Consider the following 26,511-nt stretch of genomic DNA (forward strand, 5'->3'; position numbering starts at 1 on the left):
CCATACCAAACGTAACATATGGCTACTTGTATGAGAAAAACACTGAGTGAATGTGTGAAGAAATTTTTTAAATAAAGGTTGAGTGTGATGTCAATACAGATTTACAGCTGTATTCCCCCATCCATTGTACATACATTTAGGCTAACAAGTAATAATGTTTTTTCTCTGAAAAAGGTAGGAGTAAAAATAATTGACACTCATTTTCAATACCTCACCTAGCAAGGATAATGCCACTGAGCCTTTTTCTAAAATGTTTTGAGTTAGGAGGGATCTTATACCATTCTTCCTTTCAGAATCCTTCCAGATCCTTGATATCCTTTGTCTGCGCTTATGGACTGACTGCCTTCTTCGATTCAAACCACAGGTTTTCAATGGGTTTCAAGTCCGGACACAGATGGCCATTGTAAAATGTGGATTTTGATGTGTGCTTGTAATTATTGTCTTGCTGGACGATCCACGTGGCCAAGTTTCAGCCTCCTAGCAGAGGCAACCAGGTTTTTGGCAGAGGCAATCCTGGTACTGGTTAAAGTTCATGATGCCGTTGACCTTAACATGGGCCCCAGGACCAGCGGAAGCAAAATAACCCCATAACATCAAAGATCCACCTCCATATTTTACAGTAGGTATAGGGTTATTTTCTGCTCATGCATTCTAATTGGACACCAAACCCACCACTGGGGTTTGTGGTCAAAGAGCTCCATTTTCATGTCATCCAACAAATGTAAACGCCTGGAGTTTGCTAAACAACATTGTCACTTAGATTGGAACCGGTGGTTTGGTCCGATGAGAATACATGAGCAGAAAATAACCCCATACCTACTGTAAAATATGGTGGTATATCATTGCTGTTATGGGGCGGGCTATTTTGCTTCCACTGGTCAATTTTGACCCCTACCTTTGAGAGAAAAAAATATTGACTTGTTTCTGAGCAATTGTACTGTATCAAAATATACATTTCCCCTTTTTTTTAGCATACAATATTGCTCAGTATTTGAATTATTTATTTTATACAAATTTTGCCTAATCCTTAACAGGCGTGTCAATCATTTAAAAAATCATTGTATTTACAAAAAAAAACACTTCTTTCTCTAGATGAGACTAGGATTTTTTCATTACTTCGTCCTCAGGAACAGTTCAGGAACAGCTAATATCCTTAAAACAAGGAAGTGTTTTCACAAATGAAATATCTATAAAACAATAGTTCTAGGATAGTCATTTATTACAAAAATGTTAAAAAGACAACAGGATGAAAATATTAAGAAAGCACCAAAACTAATTCGTTGGAAATGTGAACAGCTGTCATTCTGGGATAAGACTGTGTCCTTTTGTCCTACAACAATAGTTGCAGTGTCTCCTCAGTCAAGACTAGTTACAGGTGGAAATCATATGCAACAGTTTCAATTGAAATTCACATAATCTCCTTGCTGTTAAAATCAGCATTTCTCAGCAGCAACACCCTCAAAGTCAGTACATCCTTATCAGTTGCACCGACACACTGAGTTACAAGCCATGGCGCATCACATGTCGTTCCAGGTCAGTGCTGTTCATGAGAGTTCGGCCACAGAGCTTGCAAGAAAGCGCATTTTCATTTCTGGTCGATGGAATTATCCTCAGGGTAGCGGAGGCATCTATACTCAGGGTAGTGGAGGCATAGAATAGGAATGATAATAGAATAAGTAGCAGAGTTAAACATCTGACAGGGAAGCAGAAACAGTTTCATCAATTGGATATCAATAGTTTCATCATGTGAAAATGTACATACCTTTTGGTGCAGATGTGTTGCCATTTTCATGATCTTGCTTATCGTCACTCATGGGGTTTTCTTCAGACTTTTGGTCCTCTACAGACCCTTGCTCCTGTTTCGTATTGCACTCAGGTTTCAGACTGTCATTCTTCACCACCACCTCCTCATGTTCCTGTTTCTCACTAGGATTCCTGTGTGTTTCCTCTTTGCCCTCTTCATTTTCAAGTACTGGCATTTCATGATAGTTGCAGGCTTCATTTTTAAGCACTGGCATCTCATGATATTGGTCGTTTTGTTCTCCTATGTCCATCTCTCCAGGTTCTCGGTTCTCTTCCTCAAAGTCCATAAATTGTTCCTCTACCATCTCCTTATCCTCATGCTCGAGTTCCCCATGGCATTCTTCATATTGTTCCTCCTTGTTCTCCTCATAACTAAAATCATGGCTCTCATAGAATTCACTGCTTTGGGCACTGTTCTCTGACACCTCATTATCTCCATCTTTGTTCACCTCATCTTGTTGCCCTTGGTTCTCTTCACAGTCCATGGATTTTTCTTCTACGTTCCCTTTGTTCTCATATCCTTGAAATTCATATTTCTTGGGGGCAATGTTCTCCCCTTTTTTCTCCAACCTTTTTTCCTCAACGGTATCCCCTTCTTTAAGCCCTTGAGTTTCTTTAAGTCTTCTGTTAGTTTCTTCCTGGTCTTTCTCTTCTTCTTTTCCTAGCTTCTCTATGTTCTCTCCCTCCTCCAGCACCTGCTGCTTCTCACTATATCTGTGGTTGGTTTCTTCCTTCTCTTTGTTTCTTAGCTTGTCAGCATTCTCTTCCTCTTCCTCCAGCCCTTGTTTCTCACCATGTTTATTTATTTCTTCTTTGTCTTCTTCATTTCCTAATTCCTGGTCACATTTCATTTCCTTTTCTCGGTTGACTCTGCCCAGTCGGGTCTCCAGTTCCTCCAGATGGACCTGTCCCACCAGCTCATGGTTCCTCACGACCTACAAGAGAGAACAACACAAGTCTGAAGACATTTACATCAGATATAGAAGGACAAATGACTCAACAGAGAAGAGTTGACTATAGAAGAGACTTTCAGAATTAGCATTAACAAAACATTGTGTAAGAATACTACTAGTTGTGACCTTTGATTGGCTATTTGTCAACATAACCACTGTCCATGTGTAGAGACACAGGCTCTTCCAGAAACAACCCTGATCACAAAGGTACTGTGCAGCTCTGATGGGAGTGCAGGTGTAAGCAGTACAAAATAAATCCCCCCAGTCTTTCAGAGGAAAGGTTGCGCAGCGGTCTAAGGCACTGCATCTCAGTGCAAGAGGTGTCACTACAGTCCCTGGTTCGAGTCCCGGCTGTATCACACCCAGCCGTGATTGGGAGTCCCATAGGGCGGCGCACAATTGGCCCAGCATCGTACGGGTTTGGCCGTCATTGTAAATAAGAATTTGTTCTTAACTGACCTGCCTAGTTAAACAAAAAAACAAGTGGATACACAACCATATTGCTTACACCTATGCAGTCCTCTCAGATCTTAAGGGTAGAACACTAACCTGGTGCTTATCGCATAGGTGTGCCTCCAACTCGCTCAGCTGTGTGAAGTCAAAGTAGCACAGTCTGCATTTGTACGGCTTGATATCGTCGTGCTTAATGAGCATGTGCAGATGCAGCTTCTCGTCACTGGAACTGGTGAAGGTGCACTTGTGGCAGCGGAACACGAGGCCTTGGAGATATCGCGATAGCCTTGGACGACGCACCTCTATCGGGGCCACCGGCTCCTCTGTTGTAACATATAATAAAAACCAGGATCAGCAGCATAGAGTCGGGTATGATACTGATGAGTATCTGACAGAATAAACGGTAGACAGACAGATTAAGTGTCTAGTGAGTGTCATGGATGTAGAAAGCATAATTTGTATAGTCATAATGTAATTTATTGTATTAATACCACAAAAATACCTACCACGATGGAGGAGGATGTGGTCGATCATGCAGTTTTTGTTTTTGGTGTGGTAAAGACAGAGAGGGCAGCGTAGGTCCTTAGGAGCTTCTGTTGCGCTACTGGCATGTGCCGTCTCTATGTGCATATCCAACTTCTTCCTAATGTAAGCATTCAGAGAAAAACGTGTTACACTCATTTGGCAATACAGCATATTGAGGCTTAATAGTTAGAAAAACTTATGACCAAGAAGTGATCATTTAAAGAGGGAGTTCATTTAGCAACACTTCTCGTCACAGGTGCTACTTGTTCAATCACTTCAATTAGTTTCTACATTCTTAGATATCCATAGCAGGAATATGTATACTAAAGCCCCAACTATGACCCAGCAAAGTCAAGCATTGGCATTTGAGCAGATTCTACCATTGAAAATAATATATTACCTGAAGCCCGTGAAAAAGGAGCAGTCCTTGCACCTCACCAGCCTTTTCCCATTGTGCCGATTTATGTAGTGCCGGCGCATACTCTTGATGTGTGTTGAGGTGTAGATACAAAACTCACAGACGAATAAGGCATCTTGAGTGGTCGCGGTGGCCTGTTGGGCTGGATGTCTGGAGGCCTGAGCCACCTGCCTGTAGTGGTTGAGCTGCCGCTGGACATCTGGGGGCTCCAAGTACACTGGTTCTGTAATGGAAAGTACACTGGATATTAGTACCACATTATATTCAGTCACTCAGCAGAAGCCTTCTCTGATTTAAAGAAAAGGTAGGGGAGGTATGCTAATGACAAAATACTTGAGGGGTCAATACGCTAATCGTTTTTCAAAAATATTGAATTGTCTTGTCTGTATGCTGCACAACACATTTGATCATTTATAGGAAAGGTTCTAAATCATGAAGTTTAATCATTAAAATTCAAATAATGAATGTAAAGGGGAGCACTTGCTTTCAGTGAGGTCTGTTTCCTCAGAATCATCAGACATGTGATTGCCTTCCTGAGGTTCTGGCAGGTTAGGGGCCTCTTCATTGGCCCTCAGGGTGTGTTCCTTGTCCTGGCTACCGGTCACGGAGGAAGGAAGGTTCTTAGATGGGTACTCAGCTACTCCAGCAAGACAGATTAAAAAAGGAAACAGGTTTTAAAATGTTTTCCACAGCTTTTGCCATTTCAATTTACATTTTATACAGTATCAAATTCTGCCAAATTATCAGACAGATATTTTTGTTATCTTTAAAATGTGGTGCCATGACAAATCAAATCAAATTGTATTGGTCACATACACATATTTAGCAGATGTTATTGCGGGTGTAGTGAAATGCTTGTGTTCCTAGCTCCAACGGTGCAGTAGTATCTAACAATACACAAATCTAAAAGTAAAACAATGGAATTAAGAAATACATAAATATTAGGACGAGCAATGTCGGAGTGGCATTGACTAAATACAGTAGAATAGAATACAGTATATACATATGAGATGAGTAAAGGAGTATGTAAACATTATTAAAGTGACTTGTGTTACATTATTAAAGTGGACAGTGATTCCATGTCTATGTATATGGGGCAGCAGCCTCTAAGGTGCAGGGTTGAGTAACCGGGTGGTAGCCGGCTAGTGACAGTGTGCTATATTAGTAAGGCTGCCTCACCACCATGTACTTTGAGCAGGTGGTTCTTCAAGAGGCTCAAGATGGTAGTTCTGTACCGACAGAGCCCACAATGGAAGGGTTTGATGGTCCCGGGGCGATGTCTAATATGGCGGTCAAACCTGAGGAGACATTTGCAGACAAGCAGTCATTTCACTAATTGATTTATTCAGATGTTTAAGCAAATCTTTATGGTTATATAGAAACAAGAAAGAATGTTGTATTGTGGTACCTAAGAAAGTAACATTACAAGATTGATTCTATCACATACTATCAATACTCTCCTCTGATGTAAATATACAATATATTTCCTCTTACATCTGCTTCTGTTGATGTGGTACGTTGTCCAGCCGTTTGAGCGCTGCCGTAGCTGCATGGCTCCGCTCGTGTGAGCGTAAACCTTTCAAAGACATGAAAGTTCGCCCGCAGTGCTTGCACTCCTCTCCTGCTGACCCCCCCTCTGGTTCTGTTGTCGACGGGACAGGGGAAGGGGACCCCATTGGATCCATCCCTGTTGCAACAGATTCCACCTTTGTCACAATCCAATGACTGTCCGATTCCACTGCCGTCAGAACATCGGGCAGTTCTTGTCTTTCATGCTGAAAGACAAAGAAATGATTATGGTTGAGAATCACATATGGGAAAACACAGATGTATTTTTCCAATGTTGTACAGTACTACCATCTGTCAAACAATCACAAGCCCATAGGTTTGCAGTTTACTGCATTATGTGCCCCTTACCGTAACAGACTTGGTCTTTATTGGTGGCTCACTAAGGTGTTGTTTCCTCTTCTGTCCATTTTCCAGCGTCTGAAACTCTTCATTATGATGGTCGAGATGGGAGCCGAGGTCCGCACTGCCCTGGATTTGGAGGTTACAGTATCCACATCTGTAGAACTCTGTGCCAATCTCTGAAGTCTTTGAAAGTATAGTGAAGTCCCGTTTGAAATCTTCGTTGTGGAAATTGGTGTAGTGGATACTTAGCAGGAGATTTGAATTGAAGAATAATTTCACACATTTCTTGCATTCAACTGGACGCAATGCACTGCCTTTCTCACATTGTGGATCAAATAACTTGCAGACAGGTTTCTGTTGCCTTTGGCGATTTCTCGGCTTGGGGGGAGAGTGCAGTGTGTTAATCGGTCGGAGTTCGCTAGATTTGTGCATGCTGTGAGAGACTCCTGGATGGCAAATCACATAATGGGAGACCATGCCTTTTTCACTAAGGCATTGGAAAAAACAGAGAGAACAGTTTCTCTTCTCACCAGGTGATTTGGTTTCCTGACTCAAAGAAGCCTTATGGTGTGGTGAGGTTGGAGGAATGCGGTGAGGTCTGAATGCTGGAATAAAGTGGTTGTTGAAAGCGGCATTGTCATGTTGCCTCCTATAGTGGGCTGCAAGGTACTTACAAATCAAAGTCGTATACGAGCACAGTGCACACTTGTAGGAAAACTCTTTGTCCTCAATTGGAGCCACTGTACTGTGGTTAATGCGAAGATGGCGGGCAAGACCCTTTTTAGTGGTGCAAAAGTACTTGCAAAGGTGGCACTTGACTATGACGGTTTTCCTATTTTTTAAAATGGCAGCTTGGGCAATTGAGGTCTGGGAGCCTCTATATTTGGAGAGCAGCTGTTTTTTAATGGCAGCGGATTGTTTCAAGGCCGGTTTGAACATATTGGAGGCAGATCGTTTGTGATCCATCTCATAGTGAGCTTTCAACTTCTTGAATTTTGCATGGATGACTGGACACATATTGCACTGGAAGCCTGCCAATCCTATCCTCTTACCCGATCGGACTTTCACACATTCATCTGGGTCACTGAAGTGTACAATTTCTTGTTCAAGTCTCTCAGTTCTGGCTTTGGTGGCTGGATGCCTCATCTGGCAGTGAGTTAGAACACCATGAGAGCGAGAGTTCACATATGGACAGATTGAACACTTGAATACCAGAGTCCCATCACCTGTACTAGATTCAGGTTCCTTTTCACAAGTTGATGGATCATATTCCGGATGTTTCTTTCCACAATGAGTTAACATACCATGGAGGGTGTTGAACTCTCCGGAACAGACAGGGCACCTACATCGCTGGCTTGGCTTTGAGGTTTCATGAACATCAGGCTGTTCATGGACCTTCATATCATATTCTGGATGTTTCTTTCCACAATGAGTAAACATACCATGGAGGGTGTTGAACTCTCCGGAACAGACAGGGCACCTACATCGCTGGCTTGGCTTTGAGGTTTCATGAACATCAGGCTGTTCATGGACCTTCATATCATATTCTGGATGTTTCTTTCCACAATGAGTAAACATACCATGGAGGGTGTTGAACTCTCCGGAACAGACAGGGCACATATGTGTCTCGCTTGACCTCGAGGTTTCGTGAACAGCTTGCTCTTCATGGACCCCTGGCTCTTGGGTCTGCCTACTACTAATGACATCTAACACAGATCCATCTTCCTTGACAGACCATGGATGAACTACACGGTAGTGGCTGCCAATACCCCCCATTGAAGTAGCCTTAAAAGAACATGCTCGGCATGGATAGACTTTTGTGTCACCTTCTCCGGAATTAAAAGATGGGGAGGTCTTCGGTACTTCCCCAAACCTGAGGGTAATATTTTCATGTTTAACATTGCGCTCTGTGTTAGGCTTAATTGTTTTAGATCGAGTCTTAGGGCCAACATGTAACCTCAGGATGATGGACTCAAGTCCCGTATTTTTATCTGGATGACGTTGACGGTAGTGCCGGAGGAGTCCCTTCGCTTCAGTGTGTGAACAAACACACCACTCGCAATGATAACCTGCTTGTAAATGGCCATCTTGGTAAGCCCAACGCATAATCGTTGTGATTGGGGCTTTCTCTTGGTGGTTATTCCTCAGATGCCTTTTCAAAAGATATATATGGGGAGTTATATAAGCGCATTTGCGGCATTTTAAGGACCTGAGCGGTGCAGCTTTCTGCGTGCGAGATTGTGAAACTTTCACGGAGGACTTTTTAGGTTGTTGGGTTATTAATTTTTTGGGGGGGCTACGAACAATGGTAGTATACCGGACAACTTGATCCGCAGTAGCCGGCAGATCACTATGTCTTAATTTCTGATGATTCAAAACCCCCCTAACTGTGGGATTGTCATAGTCACAATGCTGGCAGTAAAACAACTTCCCCTCTTCTTCTTGGGATGAGTTAAGGGTGTCTTCTCGTACTGGCTGGGATTTGCCCATAACCGTAGCAGTATATTCAAGGATTTGCTTAGCAGTTAGTTTCATATCAAGGTGTCTTTTCCTTTGATGATTCAAAACCCCTATCACTGTTGGATTGCTATAGTTGCAAAGCTGACAGAAAAACATGTCTACAACCTCGTCCTTCAAAAGAGGACGAGACAAGATGTGAGGAGAGTTGGGTGAGTGGACTGCTTTTGACTGAGATTGTTTGGTTTGCCCTTGAACCACAACAGTATGCCTTAAGATCTGCGCAGCGTTTGTGTCAAGATCACCATGCATTTTATTTTGATGATTCAAAATCCCCCTTACTGTAGAATTGCTATAGTCACAATACTGGCAGAAGAACTTCTCTAATTCTTCTTGGAAAACCTCAGACGTTAAGAATGATGAGTGAGGTGATTTGCCAGATTGGGCCAAAATCATAGCAGCAGTATATTCAAGGATTTGTTTATGAGTTGCCTTAAGATCAGGGTGTCTTTTCCTTTGATGATCCATAACCCCACTCATGGTTGGATTGCTATAGTTGCAAAGCTGACAGAATAACACAGCCTCTTCTGTCACAAGAGGAAGAGGTAAGATGTGAGAAGAGTTCGTTGAGTTGACTCTTTTAGACTCTTCTGATGTTTTCATTTGCCCTCGAACCTCAGCAGTATGCCTGAAGATGTCATCAGGAGTTGTTTTGAGTTCACCGTGTCTTCTCTTCTGATGATTAAAAATCCCGCTCATTGAGGGATCTCCATAGTTGCAAAACTGGCAGAAAAACAAGTTACCTGCCTCATTCCCAACATCAGATCTGAGGAGAGAGGAGTTAGGGGCCCCAAATCCAGCAGACTGAGATGTAGATTTCTGACTACGAAGCTCAGATGTATATTGAAGAATCTGATTAGTGGAAATCTGAAGATAGCGATGTCTTAATTTCTGATGATTCAAAACCCCTGCAACACTGGGGTTGCCATAGTTGCAGTACTGGCAAAAAAACAAGTCAGCTACCTCATTCTCATCAGTGGATTTTAAAGAGGAGTTAGATGAGTCAAATCCAGTAAACTGAGGCTTTTCACATTGACCATGAACCTCAGCAGTATGTTTGACGACATTATCAGCAGTCACCTTGAGATGACTATGAGACGACATCTGATGATTCAAAACCCCTCTCACATTGGAGCTGCTACGAATCACAGCAGTATGTTTGATTATACTTTCAGCAGTTGACTTACGAGTACTGTGTTTTAACTTCTGATGATTCATAATGCCTCTCACTGTGGGGTTGCAATAGTCACAAAACTGGCAGAAATATGGACTCTCAACATCTGCCTGTGAAGCATTGGATATGGGAGGGGATGTGTTCGGAGACTTAACTTCTGGAAGTTTGAATGGCTTTAAAACGTCTTCCTGTGCAACATCATTTTGGAGGGGAGTGCTAGGTGAGACTATTACGATGCCCTGTGATGTTTTACATTGACTACGAACCTCAGCAGTATGGAGGTGTATCTGCTCAACAGAAGCCTTGAGATCACGGTGTCTTGACCTTTGGTGATTCAACACCCCCCTCACTGTGAGGTTGCCATAGTTGCAATGCTGGCAGAAAAACATGTTCTCTGCATCTTCCTGTGCAACATCTGGTCTGGAGAGGGAAATGTTGGGGGCCTTAACTTCTGGGAGTTTGAATGGCTCCAAAACCATATTTTCAGAAGACACCTGTGTTTCATCCTTAGGTTTCCTGGAAGTGGCAAGAGATGCTTGTTTTATGCTGTCAATTGTCAATCCTGCCTTCGGATGTCTTTTTTGGTAGTGGACAAGCATGACAACCACTGACTTATTGCTGAATACACAATGTTTGCAGTGGTATAGTTCCACATCCACTCCCATGGAAGCAGAACATGCTTTTGAGGGTGTATGGGTGATATCAACAGTTTCTTTATGTGGGGTCGGAGACCTCTCAGGAGAGACATCCTCTGCATTCCTTAGGCTGGAGGTTTGCCCTAAATATTGTGATTTAGAGGGTTCATGTTCAGAGGGTTTGGTAGTAAAACTGCAGTACATTAAGGGATTGGTCATTTTCAGTTTTGGATGCTTGTTTTTGTAATGGGGTTTCAAGTACTTGCCATTAGAAATGGTGAATGGGCAGGCAAAGCACTTGTACACCAAATCAAGTTGATCTGATCGCATCATGAACACATTTGGAGCTTCTGGGTGATGATCCCTATAGTGCTGCTTAAGGTCATCAGGGGCGGCAAAATCAACAGGACACTCCAAGCAACGGAAGGTGGCAGTCCAATCATCTGGATTCATGATGTACTGAAAGTCATACCTGATGTAAGGGTGCATTCTCTGGTAATGGGTGCTCACACTACGAGATGACTTGTGACTGTAGTCACAGTGTTTGCAACGATAAAGTTTTTTGGGGTTGTCCCCGCTTTCTCCATTTGCCAACTGATCTTCCATTTCATTTCCTGAGGCATCTAGTTCAGTTCCCCAGGCATTTCCCTCCTCTTCATCCTCGCTAACCTCAAAGGTGAAAGCAGTGCCCCCTGATAGCTTACTTTGGATGACTGTACTTTCGGGGCTTGTTTTGATATTTTTCTTTGCAGGACTTAAACGGGTGTCATCATGCGTTCTCTTCTTGGTGGTTTTAGCTAATGGCTCTGTCAGTGACATTCCATTATACGTTTCAGGTTTGAGATTCCGCTGTTCTGTCACCGTTTTGTCCAGCAGACTTGACCCCATGCTGTAAAAAAGGTAACTGTGCTTACTTCGCTGGTGAGTGTGAAGATCTTCCAACCAAGTCGCAGAGAAGTTGCAGAGCGAGCAGCAGTGAGAGCCCATCTGTTCACTTTCTGAATTAAATCTCTCGTCAGTTACTTTAGAAACACCTTTACCATTGTCTTGGTCATAGCTATGGAAAGGCGCATCTGACATGACGGTCACATCACGCGCACGTGATGGCCTTGGGAGGGTGGACATCTTCAGTTGCAAGGAATTTAAAGATGATTCATGCGCTGAACTTCCAGGTGCGACTCTGAATTTAGAACAATTTCCTGAGGATCCCACTTGAGTTTGCAGGTTCTTCAACAATAAACTAGAGCTAGGAATGTTTATGGTTTTTAAGGTAGACTTGGAATTCACTCTCCCCACGGCCCCTTTTTTGAGTTGGCGTGCTGACACATTTTTGTGATTCTTCTTACCTGGCAGTGACACTTTGGCATTGAGACGCTTGCCCCTCAAATACCGTTTCTGTGTTTTCAAGGTCCCGCCCTTACCAGGACCCCTTACCGGCACCTTGTGGTATGTTTTTTCATGTTTGATAATAACTGTCCAACTGGAAGACATAAACACACAATGCCGGCAAGAGAAAACCTTTTTTGAACTGTTGTAGTGAGTGCTACTGTGAGGTGGTGTGGAACTCTCGGAGGGAGTAGAACTCCCTTCACTTTGTGAAGGATCCACATCAACGCCATGCACCTTCTTCATGTGTTCAAGGAGGAAATACTTTGATTTGAAGAGGAGGACACAATGGTTACACTGGAATGACTGACTTGGAGACACGGATTGTTGAGAGCCTGGTTGACCTTGGGTCATTTGGTCAGACTTGTCGAGGTGCCCGGAATCTGTGGGAGTATAAAATATCTTAATAATGAATGAAAATACTATACAACTGCAGAATAAAAATGTGTATCATCAGATATTAGTGACTAAATGTGCCATGCACCTAAGCATTTCCAGACCAACTAAGCAGTTAAAAACGTCAGGTGATAAAGTTCACCATTCTCCTGTATACAACTTATATTATGGTATAAGAACAAATCATACCTTCCTCCATCTCCCCTGGCTCTGTGAGATTCTTGATCCAAGAAATTCACTGACAAACAGGAGAGAAACCTGTTGGGCAGCATAATAATTTAATGACAGTAACCAGGTTTCAATCCAAACATTTTAAAATGAATTACGTGAGAAATGGTGCTGGAAACACCTTTATGCGCAAATATTGATATAATAATCATCATATTGAAGTAAACTTTTTGTGTGGTCCTCCCACTACGACTCGGGAAAACATGCAGTTTATTAGGCTACAGATTAAATACATTTAGATGAAAGTGCACTATGATGAGCTTGATGCTCCTTTCCAATTAATATTGAGGGTCTTATTCTGGTGACATGATAAAATGTTTGGCTGCTGTTTGACAAATAAAAATAATCTCACTCATCTATAATAATCTCACGTACAGGATTAAAAAAAAAATTAAAAAGAAAAAAATTATAATAATAAAAAAAAATAATAATAATAAATTTTAAAAAAAAAAAAAAAAAAAAAATAATCGCTCATCAAGCTACACAGAAGACCCAATCATGACAAAGCAAAAACAGGTTATTTAAAATGTTAGCAAATTTACTTTAAAAAATTTAAAGGGTGAAATGTAACATTTACATACGTATTCAGGACCTTTACTCAAATCAAACTTTATTTGCCACTTGCGCTGAATACAACAAGTGTAGACTTTACCGTGAAATGCTTACTTACAAGCCCTTAATCAACAGTGCAGTTCAAGAAGAAAATATTTACCAAGTAGGCTAAAATAAAAAGTAACACAATAAGAATAACAAGGCTATATACAGGGGGCACCGGTACCGAGTCAGTGTGCAGGGGTACAGGCTAGTTGAGGTTATCTGTACATGTAGGTGGGGGCGAACAAACACACAGCGAGAAGCAACAGTGTAAAAGGGGGGGGGGGGGGGTCAATGTAAATTGAATTGTTCAGCAGTCTAATGGCTTGGGGGTAGAAGCTGTTGAGGAGCCTTTTGGTCCTAGACTTGGCGAACTGGTACCGCTTGCCGTGCGGTAGCAGAGAAAACAGTCTATAACTTGGGTGACTGGAGTCTCTGACAATTTTCTGGGCTTTCCTCTGACACCGCCTATTACATAGGTCCTGGATGGCAGGAAGCTTGGCTCCAGTGATGTACTGGGCCGTTCGCACTACCCTCTGTAGCGCCTTACGGTCAGATTGCGAGCAGTTGCCATACCAGGCGGTGATGCAACCAGTCAGGATGCTCTCGATGGTGCAGCTCTTGAACCTTTTGAGGATCTGGGGACCCATGCCAAATCTTTTCAGTCTCCTGAGGGGGGAAAAGGCTTTGTCGTGCCCTCTTCACTCAGTACTTTGTTGAAGCACCTTTGGCAGAGATTACAGACTCGAGTCTTCTTGGGTATGATGCTACAAGCTTGGCACACCTGTATTTGGGGAGTTTATCCCATTCTTCTCTGCAGATCCTCTCAAGCTCTGTCAGATTGGATGGGGAGCGTCGCTGCACAGCTATTTTCAGGTCTCTCCATAGATGTTCGATTAGGTTCAAATCCGGGCTCTGGCTGAGCAACTCAAGGACATTCAGAGATTTGTCCCGAAGCCTCCTAGAGCTGGCCATCCGAATAAATTGAGCAACCGGGCAAGAAGGGCCCATGACCATTCTGACAGAACTACAGCGTTCCTTGACTGAGATGCGAGAACCTGCCAGAAGGAAAAGCACTTAAACAATCTGGGCTTCATGGGATAGTGGCCAGACGGAAGCACATGACAGCACGCCTGGAGTTTTGCAAAAAATGCACGCAAAAGATTCCATGGTCTGAGACAAATTGAACTCTTTGGCCTGAATGCAAAGCACTATGTCTGGAGAAAATCATGCACAGCTCTTCATCCCTACCTTGAAGCATGGTGGAGGTAGCATCATGCTATGGTGATGCTTTTCAGAGGCAGGCACTGGGAGACTGGTAAGGATAGAGGGAACAATGAATGGAGCCAAATACAGGCAAATCCTTGATGAGAACCTGCTTGAGAGCACACACATCCTTAGACTGGGGTGAAGATCAACGCTCCAACAGGACAATGACCCCAAGCATACAGCCAAAGCAATGCTGGAATGGCTTCAGAACAAGAATGTGAGTCCTTGAGTGTCCCAGCCAAAGCCCAGACTTGAAACCCATCGAAAATCTGTGGAAAGACTGTTCACAGCCGCTCACCATCTAACTTAACAGTGCTTGAGAAAATCTGCAAGGAAGTATGGGAGAAAATCCCCAAATCTAGATGTGCAAAGTTGATAGACATACCTAAGACGACTCAAAGTTGTAATCACTGCCAAAGGTACTTCTACAAAGTATTGAATCTGGGGTGTGAATACTTGCGTGAATTAGATATTTCTGCATTTAATTTTCAAAAGATTTGCAACAATTTCTAAATGCATGTTTTCCCTTTGTCATTATGGGGTGTGTGTGTAGATGGGAAAAAAAAAAAAATCTATTTCATCCATTTTGAATGTGGAATAAGTCAAAGGGTATGAATACTTTCCGAAGGCACTGTACATAGCTACACCATTGGATCACCCCTCATAACAACCAGCCTGGACAGTCACTAGTGGTCGCTATTTACCCGTCTTTTGACAGATCCCCTATCGTCTGGACGCACATTGTACATCAGCTCGCACACCTAGTGGTTAGAGCGTTGGGCCAGTAACCGAAAGGTTGCTGGATCGAATCCCCGAGCTGACAAGGTAAAAATCTGTCGTTCTACCCCTGAACAAGGCAGTTAATCCACTGTTCCTAGGCTATCATTGTAAATAAGATGTTCTTAACTGATTTGCCTAGTTAAATAAAGGGCAAATAAAAATAAAATCAATCGCCGAGCTGCTACATTAAACATGCTGCATTCAGACTGCAATGGCGTCAGTTTCCGCCTTTAAAAAGGTAAACCGTACCTGTAGACTTGCAGTCATTGCGCTAGTTAGCACTGGCTTGCGAAACTACCGCTAACTTCCTTCATACTGCACGCGGAGACATAAAAATGGTATCCATGAGTTCATCGGACTCTGGGTAAATAAAACAAAACGCCAGAATCTAGCAGTATTATCCCTTTAAAGCATACTTTGTGGACTGCACCACCAGTCAGTGATAGTAGCAGGGATAAAAATACAGCCATTTGACAAGACCATCATTGTCAACCCTTTTTTCTTCTTCCTCGATGTAACTACAAATATAAACGTATAATCCATGTTTTGGTTTCCTTCTTAAAAGCACATGAATGCAAGTGAAACGGTAAGCAAAAACATGGAATTTGGTCATATGTGAAAACGTGCCTTTTGGATTTTGTGTAAGGTCACCTGCATTACGCAATGTCGGCACTCCAGTTGTTAGAACAAGGAAGTAAACCTTGAAGGTTTAAGAATCTCCCTCTGGTGGACAAGTTGACCTGTTTAACAAATGTGATTGGATGGTTGCTATATTGTGTTAAATCTGTAATAGGTTGATTTGTTATTGGATATAATCATGCTGCTCAGCTGGTGGTACTTAGCATAATGGATCATTTTGCCAGGTTTACCTGAGAAAAGCTATCAGCCATTTTAGACCAAAGGTCTAAACCTTGGGTCTATGCAAAAGTTTGCGAGTATGGAATCTGCAGTAAGGGAAACAGCACCACTGTCCGTATCCCCACTGCTGTTATTGTTTCGTTGATGAAGCAGTGGTGAGGAGCGTTGTGCAAGGTGGTCATTTTTTTTGCAGTACACATTATGCTGTTCTATCGCGCGCACACGTGCATAGATGACCAAAGGACAAAAAAAACTGTGTTCGTTATTTGCAGTAACGTCTTTGTTATTGTAATATCGCAAACAGACATAGCAGTTTCACCATTAAGGATTCCAGCTTTAAAGTTGGTAAAGGAGGAAACCACAGTTTAAATACGCTATGAAAGTCCTGCCTACTTCCTGGATCATGTCCTTTGCTGTGCAGCGATATGCTTATGTTACTAGCTAGTAGCGCCTAACAATGCAGTAAAATGTCAAAGTACAAAAAAAACAAGGTCAGGAAGAGTCCAATCAACAACCCAAATAGCACAGTAACAGTAATCCAAATGCAAACTATAAGTTTGTAAACGGGAAGAATTTACACAAGATATACAAAGAATGATATGAACAGCAGTAGATACAACAATGAGCCATGTCAAGAATCCAGTATGTAAATAAATATGTGGTGTGTATAAGCAGTTTAACAAAAATATAAAGTACAAGTAGAAATATTACACTGAACAAAAATATAAACACAACATGTAAAGTGTTGGTCCCATGTTTCATAAACTGAATTAAAAAATCCCAGGAATTTTCCATACGCACAAAAAGTGTATTTCTCAAAAATATTGTGCACAAATTTGTTTACATCCGTGTTAGGGAGCATTTCTCCTTTGCCAAGATAATCTATCCACCTGACAGGTGTGGCATATCAAGAAGCTGATTAAGCAGCATGAACATTACACAGGTGCACCTTGTGCTGGGGACAATAAAAGGCAGCTCTAAAATGTGCAGTTGTCACAAAACAACTACAGAGGGTAGTGCGTACGGCCCAGTACATCACTGGGGCCAAGCTTCCTGCCATCCCAACCTGACAGTCAAAGACTCCAGTCACCCAAGTCATAGACTGTTCTCTCTGCTACCGCATGGCAAGCGGTACCGGAGCACCAAGTCTTGGTCAAAAAGGCTCCTTAACAGCATCTACCCCCAAGCTATAAGACTGCTGAACAATTAATCAAATGGCCACCCAGACTATTTGCATTGACCTCCCCCCCACGCTGCTACTCGCTGTTTATTATCTATGCATAGTCACTTTACCCCTACCTACTTGTTAAAATTACCTCGACTAACCTGTACCCCTGCACATTGACTCGGTACCCCCCTCATTGTTATTTTATTGTGTTAGTTTTAATTACATTTTTTTACTTTACTTTATTTAGTAAATATTTTCTTAACTGCATTGTTGGTTAAGGGCTTGTAAGTAAGCATTTCAAGGTAAAGTCTACACCTGTTGTATTTGGAGCGTTTGACAAATATAATTTGATTTGACAATGCCACAGATGTCGCAAGTTGAAGGAGTGTGCAATTGGCATGCAGACTGCAGGAATGTCCTTTATAGCTGTTGACAGATCATTTAATGTTCATTTCTCTATCATAAGCCGTCTCCAACGTTGTTTTAGAGAATTTGGCAGTATGTCCGAACAGCCTCATAACTGCAGACCAGCCCAGGGCCTCCACATCCGGGTTCTTCACCTGAGGGATCGTCTGAGATCAGCCAGGCAGCTGATGAAACTGAGGATTATTTATGTCTGTAATAAAGCCCTTTTGTGGGGAAAAACTAATTCTGATTGGCTGGGCCTGGCTCCCCAGTCGGTGGGCCTATGATTTTAAGCAAGAGACATCTAAGTCTCCCCTAACTCGGATGATGCTGAGCCAATTGTGTGCCGCCCCATGGGGCTCCTGGTCACGGCCGGCGGTGCCACGGCCTGGGATCGAACAAGAGACCGTAGTGGCGCCTCAGCACTGCGATGCAGTGCCTTAGACTGCTGAGCCACTAGGAAGGCTTAGATGTCCCTCAAGTTTTGAGGGAGAGTGCAATTGGCATTCAGGAATGTTCACCAGAGCTGTTGCCAGAAAATGTCATTTTAATTTCTCTATCATAACCTGCCTCCAACATTGTTTTAGAGAATTTGGCAGTACGTCCAGTCGGTCCGACAACCGCAGACCACGTGTATGGAGTCGTGTGGGCGAGCGGTTTGCTGATGTCAACATTGTGAACAGGAGTGCCCCATGGTGGCAGTGGGGTTATGGTATGGGCAGGCATAAGCTACGGACAACGAACACAATTGCATTTTATCGATGGCAATTTGAATCCAAAGAGATACCTTGACAAGATCCTGAGGCCCATTTTTTTTTTTGGTATCTGTGACCAACAGATGCATATCTGTATTCTCAGTCATGTGAAATCCATCGATTAGTGAATTAATTTCAATTGACTGATTTCCTTATATGAACTGTACTCAGTAAAATCTTAAGAAATTGTTGCATGTTGCGTTTATATTTTGGTTTAGTATATTTGTCCTACAGTACTTCACAAATGTATTATACACACCTCAACCTAACGTAGCAGGCGTAAAAGAAACACCTGAAACTAGATCCCTTACATACTGGTCTTGACGAGAAGGGAAAAAACTGTCGGGGGGGTTCTCTTCTGCACTGTTCAACCAATCCAGTAAATGTGGAGGAGTTAAGATGGAGTGTCACCTTGTTAACATCCAAAAGTGGAAGTTGTGTCACAGGCTCTCTTTCCATTTCCCCTGAAAACCGGAACATCCGGATGCTGGGCACTCGGCGAGGCTATACGTACCCTGATACACCCTCGGAGAGTGGGTGAATGAGATTTAAACATGAACACACATTGAAAATCTATTTAGCTTCAGCTATTCAAGCACAACAGAGGCATGGCAGTGCCTCTGTTAAAGACTAATAACAAAATAAACAAGGGCAACTTATAGGCAGGTGAAGGTGTAATCATAATGTTGGCCATTTTGGATTCAGAATGGGCATAAGGGTTGTACACAATTCAGAAAAAAGCCTACAAAATTCATATCTACATGTGATTTAACCTTCAAATGGTAATATGGCAGCCATATTGGATTTGAGGCTAAATCCATGGTGAACCCAAAGAGAATCTGTGGTGGCCCCGGACTTAATTACAAGAGTAGGGCCTAAAGATACAAAATCCTTCAAGGAACCTTGGACCCCCCAAAAAATGTAATTCCGAAGCCTGAGCCCACTTGTTTTCAATCAAGCTGGTTACAATAGACTCAAAATTTTTTTAAAACATGCTGGAAAAACCGGCACCGCGCGTGCGTCCGCATGTTGAGTTTGTCTATCCCGACCAGACGCGATCAGGACTCGCAGGTTGAAATATCAAAATGAATTCTGAACCAACTATATACATTTGGGGACAAGTCGAAACACATATGTAACATTCATTAATGGACATTAAGCTAGCTAGCTTGCTGTTGCTAGCTAATTTGTCCTGGAATTTAAACATTGGGTTGTTATTTTACTTGAAATGTACAAGGTCCTATTTTTTGCTGGATCTTTGTAGAATACCGACACATTTTGAGTCACACAAAATCGTGTGTTCTCTACAATTAATCCACAAATAAAAGGGAGAAACCTAGTTGGTTTCTAGTAATCTCTCCTCCTTCAGTCTTCTTCATCTGTGGATTTTTATATGGCGGTTGGCAACCAACTTTAAGGTGCATTACTGCAACCAACTGGACTGGAGTGTGGACCTCATTCATCTCTCAATCACCCCCGTGGGTATATGCTTCTAAAAACCAATGAGGAGATGGGAGAGGCGGGACTTGCAGCGCTTCAACCATCTAAAATAGAGCCAAGCATTATTTTAGCGCCCGGCTACGCAGACCAGGGATGCCAACTGGTGAGAGACCAAAAAAGTGACACTTTTTTGTTGTTGTAAAGAAACATGCCAAAAAAATAAAAAATAATCCCTGCTAGGGGGAAATGCAGGTTAACTAATAAACAACAAAGAATAAGATCTACATGATCAGTCTCTGTGTGTTAAATAAAAAGTGGTTCATGTGAACCCAACAAACAGCAAAACATTTAAAGAAAGCAATCCAATGTTACTTGTTGCCTAGACTTTACTGCAAATGACACTCTTGAGAAAAAACATTACACTAATATTGCAGTTAGCCATGACAGCCTTTATAATAGAACGCTTGTGACCACACACATCTAAATATTGCACTTAGGAAAAAAACATCTTAAAGTAGAAATAGAATGAAACAGGCATTCTATTTTTGCTGTTTTTGACATTGATCAAGTGCACAAGGCTACATGTGTGCAAAAATAACATTCACTGAATAAAACATTTTATAATCCCCCCTCACTAACCCACAAGTGTTACTGTCAAATTCAACACAACAAAATCAATATCTTTGGGCTACACTGCACATTATTACATTATACACTTTCTGCCTGTGGACATCTGTTCTACAATGTGCCAGCAGAGCACGATACCGTTTGTTGGCATAATTGATCTCTTTCAGGCAGAGAGTACACCTGGCATACCCCTTTTTATCCACTGTATTGAAAAAGTGAGAAAGAGGGAAAGTGTGTTGAGTTCCTTTCACCTCTATAGTGGCATCCAGCTTAAGCCAGGCCCAGCTCCAGCTACACTTGTTTAACAAGCAACACCTCATTTCCACCTAATTCTCTCATTCTGAAAATTAACCACATACTGTAAAGGAAAAACATTAGTTAACAGATTCGTTCGTCAGCTAGTTAACATTTCACAGATTGCCAGGGTCCAGTAAGCAACCAAAGCATTATAATTTGAGGAACGGCAAGGAATCGTATACCATAATTTTCATAAACTCAATAATTTGAACAGACAAGTTGGCTAATGTTGCTCAACATTTCTCTGGCTAGCTAACGGAGAATTCGATCCAGCTAGCAAAATTCTTAACAATGCTAACAATGCTTGTTCCTCCACACTTTCTCCCTCACCTCAAACTTTCCAAAATGCCAGTTGTTTTTCAGTTACAGCTCATGAAGTTCGTTCAGGGGACGCGCTGCTGTAAGTTAACCTGTTAGGGCTAGGGGGCAGTATTGACACGGCTGGATAAAAAACATACCCGATTTAATCTGGTTACCACTCCTACCCAGTAACTAGAATATGCATATACTTATTACATATGGATAGAAAACACCCTAAATTTTCTACAACTGTTTGAATGGTGTCTGTGAGTATAACAGAACTCAAATGGCAGGTCAAAACCTGAGAGATTCCTTTACAGGAAGTGGCCTGTCTGACCATTTCTTGAACTTCTTTTCCATCTCTATCATTTACTAAGGATCTCTGCTCTAACGTGACACTTCCCACGTCGTCCATAGGCGCTCAGAGCCCGGGAAAAAACAGAATGTCGTCATTCCAGCCCCAGGCTGAAACACATTATCGCCTTTCTCAAGTGGCCGATCAAGGGACACTGGGCTTATGCGCTTGACCCGACCGCCCCCGCCTTTGGGATTTTTTCCTCTGTTTGCCGAAAAGGAGATTCCCTGTCGGAATATTATCGCTTTTCTACGAGAAAAATGTCGTAAAAATTGATTTTAAACAGCGGTTGACATGCTTCGAAGTACGGTAATGGAATATTTAGAATTTTATTGTCACGAATTGCGCCATGCGCACGACACTTCTTTACTATTTCGGATAGTGTCTGGAACGCACGAACAAAACGCCGCTATCCGGATATAACGATGGATTATTTTGGACCAAACCAACATTTGTTATTGAAGTAGCAGTCCTGGGTGTGCATTCTGACGAAGACAACAAAAGGTAATCAAACTTTTATAATAGTAAATATGATTATGGTGAGTGCTAAACTTGCCGGGTGTCTAAATAGCGAGCCCGTGATGCCTGGGCTATGTACTTAGAATATTGCAAAATGTGCTTTCACCAAAAAGCTATTTTAAAATCGGACATATCGAGTGCATAGAGGAGGTCTGTATCTATAATTCTTAAAATAATTGTTATGCTTTTTGTGAACGTTTATCGTGAGTAATTTAGTAAAATGTTAGCGAATTCCCCGGAAGTTTGCGGGGGGTATGCTAGTTCTGAACGTCACATGCTAATGTAAAAAGCTGGTTTTTGATATAAATATGAACTTGATTGAACAAAACATGCATGTATTGTATAACATAATGTCCTAGGGTTGTCATCTGATGAAGATCATCAAAGGTGAGTGCTGCATTTAGCTGTCTTCTGGGTTTTGGTGACATTATATGCTGGCTTGAAAAATGGGTGTCTGATTATTTCTGGCTTGGTACTCTGCTGACAATCTAATGTTTTGCTTTCGTTGTAAAGCCTTTTTGAAATCGGACAGTGTGGTTAGATTAACAAGAGTCTTGTCTTTAAATAGCTGTAAAATAATCATATGTTTGAGAAATTGAAGTAATAGGATTTTTAAGGTTTTGAAAATCGCGCCACAGGCTGCCAGTGGCTGTTACGTAGGTGGGACGCAAGCGTCCCACCTAGCCCATAGAGGTTAACTGGCAAGCTGCCTTTCCAGAGCGCATGCTGATGCTGTAAGCAAGTTGGTTGTCTCTTCTCTCTTCAGTCGCGTGCTACATTCTGTTGCCATGTGAAGGATTGGAGCCTTGATACAGCCAGTATTGCTCCAAAGCCCCCCTCTCATCGGATCTACATGAATCACGTAGTTCACCTATTTTGGATTCAAAACAGCGAATTTTGCCAAAAGGTGACTAGTTTGCATCCCTGCCAGATGTCCGTTGACGTCTGACAGGGATGTTATGGATGTTATGATTGAGTAACATGTAGGGGTACACTTATTTCGCTATGCTCGTGCACGCAACGCGGGCGGTGTGGTGTGCATGTAACAGTATGTATTTTTTTTTGTCAGGGAGGCTCATACAGCACGGAATGAGAGCAAATTTGACTTGGAAAGTTTTCTATTAATCAGCTACCAAAAAGTAAAGCTTACATTCATAAATATTCATAGTTTAAAATGTCTTCCTATTGTATCTCTGTGTTTACAGGTATACATTTCCAAGATGCATTAAAACATCCTAATGCTGTTTGTTTATGTATGTAGGGCAGACAACTGACTACTTGTATTCCACATTTTTGCTACAGTAAATCAGAGCTTCCACTATTGGGTTACATGAGCTTATGAGGCCCATCCCCTTTCCAGCCAGGCATTATTCTGCATTTTGAGTTTAAGGGGTGTGCCACAATATCTTTAAAATGTAACCATGTTTGCAGTAAACTATTTTTACCCAACCATCCATTTCATAAATCTGAGACATTAGGGATGTGAAAAAACATATTTTGCTTGTCCATTCCCAGTGCGCCTCTACAGGGTGCTGTTGGAGAGATGCATCGCTGAGGCGCTCCACCAATGTTCAATCAAATAAATCATGTATCAGATATAGGATATGGTAGAAAGAGTATGTGGCCTTTTCTGTAGCCTACAGGCTGGAGATAAAATGTATGACAATGTAATGAGATGGACACTAGTGATGCACATGCTAATGTAAAAAGCTGGTTTTTGATATAAATATGAACTTGATTGAACAAAACATGCATGTATTGTATAACATAATGACCTAGGAGTGTCATCTGATGAAGATCATCAAAGGTTAGTGCTGCATTTAGCTGTGGTTTTGGTGACATTATATGCTAGCTTGAAAAATGGGTGTATGATTATTTCTGGCTGGGTACTCTCCTGACATAATCTAATGTTTTGCTTTCGTTGTAAAGCCTTTTTGAAATTGGAATATGTGGTTAGATAAAGGAGCGTCTTGTCTTTAAAATGGTGTAAAATAGTGATATGTTTGAGAAATTGAAGTAATAGCATTTTTAAGGAATTTGAATATCGCGCCACTCGATTCCACTTGCTGTTGACTAGGTGGGACGATTTCATCCCACATACCCTAGAGCGGTTAATGAACTGAAGTTCAATTTCAATAGGCGAACAACAAGTGGCTACCTAGCAAATACTCACAAGGATTCCTAAATCATTGCTAAGAATAGTGAAAATGACTGCAGATTCTACTGGTCATAGTTTTTTTTAAGGCTGGTTGTATTTGCGCTAGCTAGGTACCAAGCTAAAGCTAGCTAGCTACCCCAGAAGTCGTGGTTGAACAAATAATGCTTTATTACCCAAGCAGTATTGTAAACACATCGTTCGTGGCCGGTGCTTGCAGACTTTTTTGGACAGCTTTGACAGTGCTACTGATAGTAGTGGTGGCGCTTGCCTTGCACGTGCAAATTCAGAACACAACATTCTATAATAGAACTGTGTTATTTGACGTGTCAAATTAAAAGCTTATTTAACACGTCAAATTGTGTTATTTGACATGTATCTTTTTTGCCACGCAAATATCCAAACGGCGTTCCATAGTATGTCGTGAAGCTAATAGCAGTGGCGCTATTACTGTGCAACTCCAGTTGGGCAACATATGAACAATAGCACACTTGGTAACGTTAGTGTGTACCGGTGCTCAACCAGTCGCGAAAGCCAACATCACCCACGACAGAGAACGGTTGATTGTCAAGGGCAATGAATTCCATTATCTTGGCGTTAATGGATTTTGCCTTTGAGTTGTCTCGCTGAAATGTTGTTACTCTTTCAAATGACTGCTCAACTTGTTGACTGCTTGATCCACACAGCAGACATTGTGGGCTAGGTTAGGAATGCTGTGTTGCAGGTGTAGCGCAAAATTTTACATGGCGTCATTACGTCATATACCTACGTTATATAGGTATGCACGTCAGCTTTGACATTGGTTTTTCACATCAGCGTTAAACTAGACATCGGGCCGATACCGATGTCGGCATTTTTAGCTAATATCGTCTGATTCTGATATGTTCACCGATATATTGTGCATCCCTAATGGACACTTTTTCAACCATGCAGGTTTCTCTGACCAAATAGCCTAACCTAAATGCTGCCAAATCCAACAAAAACAAATGTGTTTTTGTTAGTAACAGTAATAGTAACAAACTATCCTAAAAAAAATATTCTAAAAGCAGGCCAGGTCAAAGTAAAATGGACAATATGGAATGGACAATCACAACTGCTGTCCAGGAGTTTCACCCCATTGTCATAATCAGTGGTTTAAAGTTTGTCAAAAATGGACAATCTGTCATAGCAAAAATAAAATACTTCTGCACTTCCTGCTGTAAACATGTTGCAAATAGAGTCATGATAACTCCTGATAAAGATGGGTTGCTGATATTCAGAGCTTAAATAGCCAAACTGATTAGTCACAGGAATCTGGACTAATAAAGCCAACGCAACAGCCTGCTTTACAAATGGTGGGCCTACCACATGGATGGGCATTCATACAATTCTATTGTGGGCTGATATGGTAGGCTACACCCCAGTATGCACGGGCCGACGCCTTTTGGACGTCTTTTTTTGGTGCAGTCCGGACCGGCCTTGATTTCCACATCCACAGACATTCGTTTTTGGTCCAGTCCAAATCTGAACCAATCATAGACATCTATGTTTGGTTCATATTTTTTAACGGTCTGGACCAGCCTTGATTTGACCCAAACATAGACTATAAATTAAGTTCTTTCAACTTACATTCAACCCAAAAATGAGCCTGATTTCAACATTAGGAAAATACGTATTTTTCAACGTCCTGGAAAATATGTACCCTGGCCTTAACAGTCCTCCAGACGATAGTGTATCCGTTAAGTAAATAGCGACCATTAGCGGCTGGCTGGAAAACAACATACTGCAAACTCCGATAACTCACTGCAGAGATTTACCAAAAATCACTTGCTGCATTGTTATTAGAATCAAACTTGTGAACAAAATTAAGGTGATCCGACTAACTGTTTGACCACTCAATAAAGTTTACAACATTTTCGTCCCAGCCCTAACGTTAGGTCACTTGTCGAAGAAGAATTAACAAGGGGCGTAGAATCTGAACCCCTCTCTATTTGATCCACCATAGAAATCTGAAATTGTTTAGCATGCAAATAGTTAACGTTACAAAACGTGGCATAAAAATTACCAAAACGTTAACGAAATAGATTGAATAGCCTACTTACACGTTTATACAGAGAAAAGGGGCGCCTCAGACAATGTTTTGAGTCCTCAATGTGCTAGCTAGCTTCGTAGATGTTCGTCGCCATTTTTTTCCCGCTCCTACAACAACCTCATGTGTCTTCTTACGTCTGCGGACCAAGCTACACTGATGACCAGTAGCTAGAGACTACAAAGAACTCTGCAGTCAAGCAAGAAACGGGGTGGCGGTGCAATGCAAAAAAAAAAAAAATCTGGCAATTGCCGCTAAAGCACATCCCATACTGTATCTGATGGGCCCTCGTGCATACTGATTTATTTTTTCAAAGAAAGTTCACTGAACTTACACTGTACCTATAAATTGTAGCCACTTTAACTAAGACTTGCATGTGATAATGTCATCTTTCGTATTTTCAAAAATAACGTTTAATTTATGTAGACACCCTCAAATCTACTAGCGACAAATGTATTAGTTTCCACTTGGCATTTATAAGTGTCAACCACGAATATGACCATAAAACATTTAGCTGCGCCA

The 26,511-nt window shown here is 41.8% G+C and overlaps 1 protein-coding gene across 2 annotated transcripts; it reads right to left on the reverse strand.

The window, feature by feature from the left end:
* Positions 1-1,201: 1,201 nt before the first annotated feature.
* Positions 1,202-26,237, reverse strand: LOC106580032 (zinc finger protein 462). 2 transcript variants are annotated; one of them, XM_014160591.2, is made up of 12 exons: positions 26,003-26,237; positions 12,361-12,429; positions 7,682-12,158; positions 6,070-7,543; positions 5,647-5,927; positions 5,332-5,450; positions 4,637-4,789; positions 4,135-4,375; positions 3,716-3,852; positions 3,306-3,532; positions 1,763-2,738; positions 1,202-1,628 (listed from the first exon to the last, which is right to left on the reverse strand). In XM_014160591.2, the coding sequence occupies exons 2-12, from the start codon at positions 12,368-12,370 to the stop codon at positions 1,501-1,503; spliced, it is 8,223 nt and encodes a 2,740-aa protein (XP_014016066.2). In that variant the 5' UTR covers positions 12,371-12,429; positions 26,003-26,237; the 3' UTR covers positions 1,202-1,500. The 2 variants fall into 2 exon arrangements, with proteins under 2 accessions (XP_014016066.2, XP_014016063.2); XM_014160588.2 differs by having other exon boundaries at positions 6,070-12,158.
* Positions 26,238-26,511: the final 274 nt, after the last annotated feature.

The sequence above is a fragment of the Salmo salar genome, chromosome ssa20 (genome assembly GCF_905237065.1).
Source record: "Salmo salar chromosome ssa20, Ssal_v3.1, whole genome shotgun sequence".
In the NCBI taxonomy this organism is placed as follows: domain Eukaryota; kingdom Metazoa; phylum Chordata; class Actinopteri; order Salmoniformes; family Salmonidae; genus Salmo; species Salmo salar.